This window comes from Rosa rugosa, chromosome 1 (assembly GCF_958449725.1).
Source record: "Rosa rugosa chromosome 1, drRosRugo1.1, whole genome shotgun sequence".
NCBI lineage: Eukaryota > Viridiplantae > Streptophyta > Magnoliopsida > Rosales > Rosaceae > Rosa > Rosa rugosa.
The window spans coordinates 281,047-293,130 of record NC_084820.1 but is presented as its reverse complement, the minus strand read 5'-3'; the positions used below and the strand labels follow the sequence as shown (position 1 = coordinate 293,130).

At 38.4% G+C, this 12,084-nt stretch overlaps 3 protein-coding genes across 5 annotated transcripts; 2 read left to right on the top strand and 1 right to left on the bottom strand.

The window, feature by feature from the left end:
• Positions 1–1,209: 1,209 nt before the first annotated feature.
• LOC133726848 (polygalacturonase-like) lies at positions 1,210–2,757 on the top strand. The gene is made up of 4 exons (XM_062154494.1): positions 1,210–1,668; positions 1,753–2,042; positions 2,196–2,424; positions 2,533–2,757. The coding sequence occupies exons 1-4, from the start codon at positions 1,222–1,224 to the stop codon at positions 2,755–2,757; spliced, it is 1,191 nt and encodes a 396-aa protein (XP_062010478.1). The 5' UTR covers positions 1,210–1,221.
• Positions 2,758–6,286: 3,529 nt separating this feature from the next.
• LOC133708016 (ankyrin repeat-containing protein At5g02620-like) lies at positions 6,287–9,831 on the top strand. Its single transcript, XM_062133468.1, has 3 exons — positions 6,287–7,448; positions 7,735–8,144; positions 8,581–9,831. Exons 1-3 carry the CDS (start codon positions 6,941–6,943, stop codon positions 9,433–9,435), a joined length of 1,773 nt encoding a protein of 590 aa, XP_061989452.1. The 5' UTR covers positions 6,287–6,940; the 3' UTR covers positions 9,436–9,831.
• LOC133708077 (probable thiol methyltransferase 2) lies at positions 9,643–12,043 on the bottom strand. Of its 3 annotated transcripts, XR_009845561.1 has the most exons (10): positions 11,824–12,043; positions 11,599–11,732; positions 11,430–11,516; positions 11,064–11,164; positions 10,890–10,989; positions 10,593–10,639; positions 10,368–10,446; positions 10,214–10,275; positions 9,868–10,129; positions 9,643–9,780 (listed from the first exon to the last, which is right to left on the bottom strand). XR_009845561.1 is itself a non-coding variant. In XM_062133530.1 (9 exons), exons 1-9 carry the CDS (start codon positions 12,041–12,043, stop codon positions 10,114–10,116), a joined length of 846 nt encoding a protein of 281 aa, XP_061989514.1. In that variant the 3' UTR covers positions 9,847–10,113. The 3 variants fall into 3 exon arrangements, 2 of the variants coding, with proteins under 2 accessions (XP_061989514.1, XP_061989522.1); XM_062133530.1 differs by lacking the exon at positions 9,643–9,780 and having other exon boundaries at positions 9,847–10,129; XM_062133538.1 differs by lacking the exons at positions 9,643–9,780; positions 10,214–10,275 and having other exon boundaries at positions 9,847–10,129.
• Positions 12,044–12,084: the final 41 nt, after the last annotated feature.

Here is a 12,084-nt window from a genome sequence, read left to right as displayed (position 1 = left end):
GAATTATAGGCGATGTAACCAAAACAAAAGTCTTAGGTCACCGTTCTAATGGATGTCCTATATAATTCTAAACCTGCAGTGTTAATTTGTTAACGTCCCTTGAGCTCTCTTACAATCAAATAAACAGCGTAATCTCTGAATCAATTTAGTCCGAGTTGTTGCTCTTTACTTTTCTTCTCTACTACAATTCCCTGAGGGTTAAGCCATTGCCGATGTTATTTTATTGTACGTCTCTAGCTACTGCCTGTAATAAGATGTCCGTGTTGATGTGAATAAGACAACATTGTAGTTCCAGCTCGATCGATCATTGGTTTTATGCAAGAGATGGGGACTAGCTATTTGAGTCCTGATATAGATAAAGTACTGGGTGACTTATTGATTAATGGAGTAAATTGGTGATGGTCTAAATTCTAAAATGAAAGTCATCATGATGAGACCTTACGTACAGATCAACAATTAGTCGGATGGATGTATAGTCATATGGAAAATCAGGTAGTTTTGGAATCGGCTCAATGATTAGGAGATGATGGAGCAATGCGCAGTCACGAAAGCGCTGCTGGATATCGATGTCTGTTAATTCCTGTTGACTGGTGTTCATGGCTTCCCGAGCTGTTAATTCGGCGACTCCTCCGCCTGATACTTCTGCGGGGTTTCCTCCACGTGGCACATGCATACAATGGCAGAATTAAAGCAATATTGGAACACCGTACTACGTACGAACTGCTAGCTTGCTTGATCAGGAGGCTATAGGCCAGGACTTGTTAATTATATAGGTCATTCCCTACGTAAGCTCGATCATCTGCCCTTTCGATTTTTAATTAGTTTAGACTATCCACCGTGATAATCAAATAATTGTTCTAACGTACACTAGTACTACATCCATCCTTAATTTCTTCCTAACTAACTAACTAACATGCCCGCCGTCTTTCTCTCTGTGTATGAACAATCTCTGTGTGTGTGTGTGTGTGTATATATATATGTTGTTATATAAGCTATCACATGCATTCATCCGTCGATAAGCAGCCATCCATCCTTTTCACATTTACTCTTAATTAAGAATTGATGGAGAATAGATAATATGTAATTAATGTAATATATACTAGCATGGAATAACAATTATTGATCGAAGCACTATAAATACCTCCGAATTGCCTCCTTTGTTCATATCCAAATCCAATTCATTCCTTCCTTCCACCTATAACTGATCCATCGACCAGAAACATGGCTATCATCAATCACTGCGCGTGCCTACTACTTATCTCTCTCTTCTTCATGATATCCTTGTTCGGGTTATCGAATGCAGCCACAACTTATAATGTGATGAAATATGGTGCAAAAGCAGATGGGAAAACAGACTCAACCCAAGCATTTGTCAAGACATGGGCAGCAGCATGCAGCTCTGCTCAGACAGCCACCATGTACGTTCCCAAAGGAAGGTTCTTGCTAAAAGCTGCAGTGTTCAGAGGCCCTTGCAAGAGTAGAATTAACGTTCAGATATACGGAACCCTGATTGCCCCTAATGATTATTGGGCTCTGGGAAACTCCGGCTATTGGATCTTATTCATTAAGGTCAATAGACTTGCAGTTTTCGGTGGTACACTCGACGCCAAGGGAGCTGGCTTTTGGGCTTGCATGAAATCCGGAAAGAGCTGCCCTGTTGGAGCTAGGGTATGAATCACTCAGGTTTTACATGTTGGTATATATTACTAGCTTAGCAACAAATTGTTTACTATATATCTCATATATGTGCAGTCGATAACGTTCAATTGGGCAAATGACGTTGTGATTAGTGGTTTAATATCCATCAACAGTCAGCAAACTCATCTTGTGATCAACAGCTGCAACAATGTGGTGGTCCGAAACGTTAAGCTGGTTGCTCCGGATGACAGCCCCAACACTGATGGCATTCATGTGCAGAGCTCAACTGGTGTTACTATCACTGGCGCAACCTTGCAAACCGGAGACGATTGTGTATCAATTGGTCCGGGCACCAAAAACCTCTACATGAGTAACATCAAGTGCGGCCCAGGACATGGCGTAAGGTACATTCTTAAGTTAAAAAAATAAAAATAAATAAATAAATCAAAAAAGACAAACAAACTCGAAGTTGGTATTGGGCTTAATGGTGGCAATTAATAGTGATTCTGACTCAAGTGTGCTTAAATTAATATTGATGATGATCGATAATGATGCAGCATTGGTAGTCTAGGCAAGGCAGTGAACGAAGCCGGGGTCCAAAATGTGACGTTGACGAATGCAGTTTTCACTGGATCAGACAATGGAGTACGAATAAAGTCATGGGCCAGGCCCAGCAATAGTTTTGTGACCAACATTCTCTTCCAGAACATCATGATGAGGAACGTTGAGAACCCCATCATCATCGATCAGAACTATTGCCCAAATAACGAAGGTTGCCCTAACCAGGTACCCAGTAATGAATAGTTAAATCACCTACTTACATACCATTAGTTGTCTTTATAAATGCCATTAATCTTCAACTAATCTATGTAACATGCATGCACGCACGTTCAGAGTTCTGGTGTGAAGATTAGTCAAGTGACATACAAGAATATACAAGGGACGTCGGCAACGGCGGAGGCAGTGACATTTGATTGCAGCCCAAGTAATCCTTGCAGAGGGATTAGATTGCAAGACATCAAGCTTACATACATGAATACGGTAGCCACATCTTCATGCAAGAACATTGGTGGAAGCAGCACCGGAGTACTCATGCCCCAGAGTTGCGTGAGAAGTTGATTATACATGTTTGATTACTAGCTGTTTTGTTTAATTGTTAAGATTAGGAATAGTAGTGATGGGTGGGTGTGCACACCAGATGGATATGCAGTTATTATCCATGCTTCCATGGTTGTGTGTTGCAGTAAATCCCATATTGCCTTTGGATGTATCGATCTATATGGATTACTTTTCAGAATTTTATGTTTTGGTGCACTCAGGTCTTGTATAATATTGCAGTAATTACTGAGGTATATATATCATTGTAAGTATTTGGGATCGATCCAACGTGAGTCAAAAGTGGACTAATCTAGAAAAATTAAGAAGCTCATGCATAATTACATATATTAATTTATATTTATAGTGTGGTGTCCAGAACCTTTAATTGAGATTCATATATAATAACAGGCTGCTGCACCCGTAGGGATAGAGTCGTTTATTTGACTCCGGTATGTCATATATAGACTCGTAAGTGTGTGACAGACATTTAGACACTAATTCTCGTTTGACTTGAAACCCAGAAAACGAAGTGGGCCGCTGAGTTGGTCAAAAAAAGGATGCCTGGCCATGCTATAAGTGGACATATATGTCATTTTCGTCCAACAAACTTTAGGTATATGTCAACTAGCTAGCTAGCTATAGAGTCGAGATCAACCGAGCTGGTCAAATTTGATCATATCGATCCCATCTGGTAAAGTGGTAAATAATATCCAGGCATGAATGTGGATGTGGATCATAGTTCGTGGTGATCGAACACTGGGTTACTCACTAGTCACTACCACGTACTGGACGTATATTTAAGCCTCCACTGCCTCTCTTTGTTGGACAATAACCGAATCTTATAAAGACAAAAGAAAAAGTTGGAAACAAGTAAAAGGAAACACACATGGGCTGCGCCCAGCGCTATAAGCTAGCTCGATCAAAATTAAGAGTTTATTTATTTAATATACTTTTTTCACTAGGCCTCTTCTATTCTGAAAACAAATTAACGTCGTTGATGATGAGCTAGTTATGAGACTATGACCTGATGATATGAAAACACACACATGATCAAGTCCTGTACGTATGGAGTGAAGCTAAGTATTATGTGAGACGTTGAAGTCGAACACACGTATTATATGTACGTATAGATACACTATATCTATACTAGCTCCATAATAGGTTCTTAATTTCAAACATCAAAATGCACATCATTTCCCCCCAATTTCATATCTTAATGGGATTCAAAATCAAATGTAGCATAATACATAAGCATCTCCACATGCTGCAAGGTTATTGTTACATTAAATATATAACATGTACTTATCTTCTCACCTCAATTATATGTAAAACTATAAATAACATATCATATATCTCAATAGCAAGAATATTTCTACTTTTTAACGTTATACTTGCATTATTAACTTAAAATTATTATGTCCGAACAATTATAAAAAAGTGATGCATGACTTGATACATATTTATTATTAGCATTAATTGTGTCCTTCATACTACCGGTTGCATTATATCTGTAAAAAGAAGTGACAACCAACCATTATGCAAGTGAATATAGGTTTAGAACTCACGTCAAGAGAACAAAGCCAAAGAATTTCGCACAAAAACTGAACTAAAATTTGATCAATACTAAGAGAAAAGAAAGAAATACAGAGTGAGAGATAATGAGAAATGGTATAAACAAGTATAGACAAAATGAATTGCCCTAAAAAATATAAGAATGAAGAAATTTGAATTAGATGTGAATAGAATGTTACTTGTAAAGTTAGATTAATTAAACTGAACTAAAATTGTTACTTTTAAGAATATGGATTAGCTATTAATTACTAAATTGAGTATTTCAATAGATAATCAATTACAAGTAGTCCACCAAAATGATCAAAAAATAAGATACTCCTCATCTTATTTTGAGAATCCATCTTGCATGTTCAAGCTTGCATATCTTTTTTGCATTTCATTTGCTCTGTCTAGTAGCCATTTGTCATATTTTCTTTGCTTTACCACATTACGGCCTTGCGGGGGTGCTCCACCACTCACCCCATGCCATCTTTTCAACTATTTCAGATGTTGACAACATTTGCCATTTCCACTTATTGTTGTAGAGAGAATCTTGCGTGGGGCAGTTGCACAGACACGTGATGGGGCGGACCAATCATTGTCCAGCAGGGAGGGTGTTTTGGGTATTGCACTTTAGAGAGCAGGGGCAATTTCAGAAAAGAGGGAAAATTTCATTTCTTCTGATTGGGTGGCTCTAAAGCCACGTGGTGGGGAAACCCCCACCTAAGAATTTTCCATTGCTGTAACATTTTATACTTAGGGATAATGATTAATCAACATTCCCTCAAATGCAGGTTTTTCAATTCAATTAAACAATGTTTTGGTAGAATAATACAGTATGATCAACTTTAAGCAAATTAACATTTTTCAATGAGCTATAGTCCACAAAATTATTTTTATATGTACATATGAATTAAACGTTTTTGTTTATTATTAAAAAATATAAATGAGGTCAGAGCATAGTGCCAACTTGTGTGAAATTGATGTAATAACAAAGTTATAAATGAATCCCCTTTCGATTAAAAAAAAAAGAAAAAGAACTTGTGCGAATACTATTTATCATTTCTCTAAATAAAATAGAGAATGATTGTCACTCTAGGAGATAAATCATTGCCCTAAAAAGTAAAAGGAAGACAAAAAAGAAAAGGAGACATAACCTTCAAGTTATCCAAGCATTATAATACAAGCAAAAAAAAAAAAAAAAAAAAAAAAATCTTAAAAGAAGACTAAATGATAATTTTTTTTGCAACATTGAGAATTTTGCTAGTAGCTTGTGCGTTTACAGAAGTTATAATGTTGTGGTTCATAAGATTGAAAGACAACACCATTGCTGTAAGACTGTAATCCATGAATTAGAAGTAAACAATGAACGAACTCTACTCTTGAGAACGATGAACTTAATTTATATTAAATTTGTTGCTGACAACATATTACTTGTTTCAGTTATTTGGATGTGAGAATTTTTATTTTATTTTAATAAATTTCATTGCGAATTCATATAATTATAAAATGTGATGTTATAATCTCATTGAAAAAAATAATTTTGTGCAAGTGTTAGGGTTGTTTCTTTTGGCTGTGCCATTTCTATGGTGTCTTCTCCAGGGACTAGTTTTTTTAAATGAAAACATGTTGTCAATGTAATGGGGAGTCGCCTCTACATCATGTGTATTGGCGGTTTTGGTATATGGTGTCAGAAGGGGTTAGTCTCTTCTTGAGGTTGGCATCGAGACTCCTGGAATAGGTTGATTGTCATCCCGTCGTTGTAATATTTTGAATTAATAAATGTTCTGTGTTTTTTTTTCTCAAAAAAAGAGAAAAAAAGAAAGTAAGTTGAGAGATAGAATCTCACGGCAGATTAAAGTATGTTACTCTAAAACTTGCAAAGTAAAAACATCATGTGTGTCAGTGTGTGGATGGCGTTGTCAGCAGTGGTTTGTTCTTGTCGTCTCCTATCCCCTATTATCGTGTAATTTGTAATTAATATCATACACATAATTATTAGTTGGTGTACACCATTCGTGGTGTTGTCCTCTCACTGATTATACTTCTCTCCCTCTCTCAAACTCTCTAAAAAAGCTTCAGACTTGCAGAGCCAGCGACACAGAGAAAGCAAGCAGCTCCGGATCTATAACCCCCCCCCATGCCAGTCTTCTCTCTTCTTCTGTCTGAAGCCATGATCGGTATGTCTATCTAGTTTTTGGATTTTCCGATACTTGCCGGGTATTGATGAAAAGCTCATGATCAAGGTACTATTGCTGGGTATTGATCTCTTCTGCTGCTTCTTCACCTGTTAGCTTGCTACCTGCTTTCTGGGTTTTCCATGTTGCTTTGATTGTTACATCGGTTTTGATATTCAATATTTCAATTCAGTTTGGATAAGAATCAGCTTTTGATGCATCTGAAACAAAGTTGGAATTCCAAGTAGGTAGAGATTGGTGAACATGTTTATTGAGATATCTGCACAAGTTCAAGTTCTATATGATATGATTCCAACAACTAATTCATCCAGGAATTGGGATTCATAGTGTTACTGTGGTGAATTAACTGTTTCTCTGATCATTGCAAAAGTAGAAATAGGCTTTTGGCATCAAAATCGGAGAATCCGGATCCCAACTGGTACTGTAAATTTTGTTGTTTCATCAGAATTGATATTATGGAGAGACAAAACAGCTTTCGGACAGCAAAGATAGAAAAACAAGTGAGTTTCAATGGGGCAATCGAGAAACAGTCTAGTTTCCGCGGGGCAATGGAGAAACAGAAGAGTTTTCGCGGACTTATGGAGAAGCAGAAGAGTTTTCGAATAGTAATGGAGAAGCAGCTGAGCTTTATTGGGGGCGGCAGCAGTGAAAGGAGGAAGAGCAAGGAGTCACCTGGTAAAAGAGGTGACTCCCAACTCCACTTGGCGGCTCGAGCAGGGAATTTAGATAGAGTGAAAGAGATTGTTGCGAATTGTAATACTAGTACTAGTAGTGGTGATGCAATTGGTTTATTAATGTCAAAGACAAACCAGGAGGGGGAGACTCCCTTGTATGCCTCAGCTGAGAATGGTCATGCCGTAGTTGTCAGGGAAATGTTGAAGCATATGGACCTTCAATCTGCATCCATCGCAGCCAGAAATGGCTATGATCCATTCCACATTGCTGTAAGACAGGGCCATCTCGGTAAGGCACTAAGATAGATAATATTTCCACTAATTCAATAGATTTATATGCTTCAATTGCATGTGGATATTTGGATATATAAAGCAATAAATTGCATTTGGTTTCATGTTTGTTAGCATTTGGTATCACTTAAAGAGTATCAGAAATGGAATCCTTATGAACACAGAAAACAGAAAGCAGTTTCACGTATACTATGGATGTAGTTTAAGAACTTGATCATTTTTTGTTGTTGTTATTCTCTATTACCTTTTACTTCTTTTAATCCATTTGAAATTGCTGCTTTCAGAGGTGTTGAAAGAACTTCTGCAAGTGTTCCCCAACTTGGCTATGACCACAGACCTATCAAATTCGACTGCCTTGCACACAGCTGCTACTCAAGGGCACATTGAGATTGTAAATCTGCTTCTGGAAACAGACTCAAATCTTGCTAAGATAGCCCGCAATAATGGTAAGACTGTGCTTCATTCAGCAGCAAGGATGGGGCACTCGGAAGTTGTCAAATCCCTACTCAGCAAGGATCCAACCTCTGCTTTTAGAACAGACCTCAAAGGCCAAACTGCACTCCACATGGCTGTGAAAGGCCAGAATGAGGAGATTGTGCTGGAGTTGATAAAACCTGACCCCTCAGTTTTGGCTGTGGAAGATAACAAGGGAAACACAGCATTGCATATTGCTACACGGAAGAGTCGTCTTGAGGTGACTACACAATATTCCTCTCTTTACTTTCAAGTTTCAACTTTTTTCTAGTCTTATGAAATATGACAAATCAATATCAATGATTCAAGTGTCAAGAATGGTAGAGTTTATTTTATATATGCAGTAGTTTAAGGCCTGTAATTATCGTATGTGATATCATGTTTCATTTGTATTGAATGAATGGGGAAGCTGGCAAGTATGGTAAGTTGGTAACATAAATTTCTTTTGTGTGGTCTGCATGCTCTCCTATGGAATATGTTATGCTATTGTAATTGCAGTCAGTGAAGGAGACAATGTAGTATAAGCTAGCAGTTTTTCTCATCCGATTATGAAATAAAATCAAATTCTGGAATGAAATGGAATAGCTCGTTCATATTTTAGTTTACAGATAGCTTACTGAGATTTAGCTTAATGTAAGTGTAAAATGTCATTGCAGAATGTACGTTGTCTATTGTCCATTGAGGGAATTAACATCAACGCAGTTAACAAGGGTGGGGAGACTCCGTTTGACATTGCAGAAAAGTTTGGAAGTTCAGAACTTGTTTCAGTATTAAAGGAAGCAGGGGCCACAAATTCTGGAAAACCTTCAAATCCAGCAAAGCAGCTGAAGCAAACTGTGAGTGACATAAAGCATGACGTCCAGTCCCAACTCCAGCAGACACGTCAAACTGGTGCCAGGGTCCAGAAAATTGCAAAGAAGTTGAAGAAGCTCCACATTAGCGGCCTCAACAATGCTATAACCTCAGCCACTGTTGTTGCTGTGCTCATTGCCACCGTGGCCTTTGCAGCCATCTTCACCGTTCCAGGCCAGTACGTGGAAGTGGAAACACAAGGGTTTACGCTTGGTCAAGCCCACATAGCAAGAAATGCAGCTTTCATCATTTTCTTCTTGTTTGACAGCCTGGCACTATTCATCTCCCTTGCTGTTGTGGTGGTGCAGACAACAGTGGTTGTGATTGATCAGAAAGCGAAAAAGCAGCTTGTTTTTGTGATTAACAAGCTCATGTGGCTGGCTTGCCTCTCCATTTCGATTGCTTTTATTTCTCTGTCTTATGTGGTGGTGGGTTCACAGTCCAGGTGGCTTGCTGTGTGCGCAACTATTATAGGCAGTACAATCATGCTGACTACTATTGGCTCCATGTGCTACTGTGTCGTCTTACACAGGATGGAGGAGTCCAAATTGAGGAACATTAGGAAAGCTGAGAGCAGGTCCCGTTCCTCCTTCTCTATGTCTCTGGCATCGGATCATGAGATTTTGAACAGTGAGTATAAGAGGATGTATGCATTGTAAGAAGCTTCAAGCACAATTGATTGATGCAAGTTGAGATTGGAGCTAGGCTTCATATCAAAGAAATCAAACACAAGGCTTTGGTTGGCAGGGCGACCCTTGTGTTTAGGATACTAGGACTGGAACTACTGCTGTTCTTGCATAACCAGTCAGATTTTATTTGTATGACTGTATGAGCCCACATGGTGTAAATGAGGACATATCTAGAAATATGTAGGAGTCTCTATTGAAGAGTATTATTGGGTTTAGCAACCAAATATGAGGAGAAGATATCCGGTTCTTAATACTGCCATCTCTTCATTATAACATTTGAAGAACGTATTTGTTCTCGTCTGTACATTCTGACCTCTGTGGTTCAAAGCAGATTGAATGAGAATATATACAGATGATTCGTCTTAATATGTGCAAGTTAAGTTAAAGTTAATAATCAGATACCTTTATCAAATGATCTCGAGTCAACAGCAACTACTAATCTACTCTCAGGAAGAATGAGTGATGATGGTAATACCAGAGTCAGGCTTACATGTCCGGATTCTAGACGAACAAAGAGGAATGAAAATCACTACATAAATGTCCAGTTCAAATTTCACTATTTTCAGTTGGAGGCCACTCGATGCTTTAATTAGGAGAGTGATAACCCTTGTCATAGAGAGGATTTACTTGCAGGCCTCTTCCACCTTCCTAGCTTCTCTCGTCCCTGCAAAATAATGATGACGTATTTAGAACTTAACGGTTGCTACATTATATTATTAGTTCTGTGCAAAAAGGTGAATAGCTCAACTGGAGTGAAACTTCATGGACAAAACAAAGTGCAAAGCAGCAAAAGCTACTACATGGGATTATCTACATGAACATAAATAGACAAGCGATATATCAGCATCAAGCTCACAGTCTACGGTCTTTGATCAGATACGAGAGCAACCTTCTGTACATACCTTGCGAGGTAGGACAGCCAGATGATTATCCACGATGGAGATTGCTTTAAAGCCCATGGGATGCAACACCTCTTCATAACTGAACATTTAAATCAAGAATAAAGAATACTTGTAAGCAGAAGTCAGTAATATATGTACATACTCCAAATCTTAGTATAAATGAAAACATAATTCAGAACTAAAAAAAAAACAGAAACTAGAACAGGATCTGGCGTAAGAACCTACTCTGAAACTGACACTTTGTATGGGGGTCCACCAAGATGATCACTGATCTGCCATAAAATCTTTTTAATACAACAGAACTATGTGAAACTATTCCGAAATGGGCAAAAAAAGTTGGAAACATTGCAACTAATTACCCTCAAGATATGAATATTTAAAAGGGGTCGGCTATTACCAATGAAAACTGAAAGTGGATGTTATTTTAATATCAGATAGATGTGTTCATGTTCATTGAAAGGAACATTATCAAAGAACAGATGCACAGAGAAAAAGAAGGATATAAAAGAGTTAATTTATTACGGGAAACATTAGTGTTATGAGCTCTCCATCTGGTTTTAAGATATCCCTCATCTTTTGTGCCCATGCTGATCTCATGTCTGGTTCAATAGCACAGAAGAACCTGTTCCATTAAACATGATCAATGAAGATATTTTTCAATGGAAAACAAATAGTGTGAATTCGAAGCTAACTTACGTATAATCAAATATGAGATCAAACAATTCAGTTGGATGCCAGGTAAAAAAGTCCACCTTTAAGAAGGTAAAATGCATTGCAGTGGGTAGTGAGGAAAACAACTGCCATGACGTTCAAAACGAAAGATTTGAGTAAGTAGCATTCTTATCGGGAATACCCTAGATCATATCTAACCAAAGACCGATTCAGTGTGCATCCTAATCCTATCAGAAACGATTCAGTAGGCAATACCATTGAGCAACTAAGTGCCACCATAGAGAATACAAAAAGGGCATACATTTTCATATTAAGAAGAGATGAAGAATAGGTGTTTTAGCAGGGAGTAATAAAGAGACAGCGAAAGGCCAAAGCAGGCCGGGGCCTCACCTGGAGGGCCTTGTTAATGGCATTGTGTGAAATGTCTAAACCGGTAACATGGCGTTCAGGGCATGCAATCTCTACAACATCATAACCCTGCTTGATGTCATCCAAATGTATTGATGAGTCAGAGTCAGAGCAGCAAGTAAGTGAATAAAGAGGGAAGGAAGAGACATACAGTGCCGCATCCAGGGACAAGAGCCCTGCCCTTGGGAAGGGCTCCCAACCTATGAAGATGAGCAATAACAGGAGTTGGCTGTCCTAAATCCCAAGGGGTGAGACCTTGCTCCCAGCACTTGTCCCAATCACCACCTAGTTGATAATTGATTCAATCATCTTCATCAAGGAAGGAACACATTTTGAATGATTTAAAAAAAAATCCGAAAACCCATTTGATTTTGACCTGTAGAGTCGCTGTGCAAGAGTTGCTGAAGCTCGTTAACACCACGAGGTTTGTGGTTCTCCCGACTCTCGGGGTCTCCCTGCTCTCTCTTCTTCTTCGTCGTCATCATCATCCTCAGTTGGTTGGCACTCACCCTTCTTCTACTTGTGGGACGAATCAAAGGCAGCAGATTGAGATTCCTCCTAGTCCTAATCAATGATGATGAAAATTGAGAGGACATATGATCCTCTCTTTCTCTGCTGATAGATAGATAGGCCTAAA

Coding starts and splice junctions, on each gene's coding strand:
- LOC133726848 (XM_062154494.1), top strand. CDS start 1,222: ATGGCTATCATCAATCACTGCGCGTGCCTACTACTTATCTCTCTCTTC. Junction 1,669..1,752: donor GCTGCCCTGTTGGAGCTAGG/GTATGAATCACT, acceptor ATATATGTGCAG/TCGATAACGTTCAATTGGGC. Junction 2,425..2,532: donor ACGAAGGTTGCCCTAACCAG/GTACCCAGTAAT, acceptor ACGCACGTTCAG/AGTTCTGGTGTGAAGATTAG.
- LOC133708016 (XM_062133468.1), top strand. CDS start 6,941: ATGGAGAGACAAAACAGCTTTCGGACAGCAAAGATAGAAAAACAAGTG. Junction 7,449..7,734: donor TGTAAGACAGGGCCATCTCG/GTAAGGCACTAA, acceptor TGCTGCTTTCAG/AGGTGTTGAAAGAACTTCTG. Junction 8,145..8,580: donor CACGGAAGAGTCGTCTTGAG/GTGACTACACAA, acceptor ATGTCATTGCAG/AATGTACGTTGTCTATTGTC.
- LOC133708077 (XM_062133530.1), bottom strand. CDS start 12,043: ATGTCCTCTCAATTTTCATCATCATTGATTAGGACTAGGAGGAATCTC. Junction 10,640..10,889: donor TCATAACACTAATGTTTCCC/GTAATAAATTAA, acceptor ATTTTATGGCAG/ATCAGTGATCATCTTGGTGG. Junction 10,276..10,367: donor TGGCTGTCCTACCTCGCAAG/GTATGTACAGAA, acceptor ATGTTCATGTAG/ATAATCCCATGTAGTAGCTT.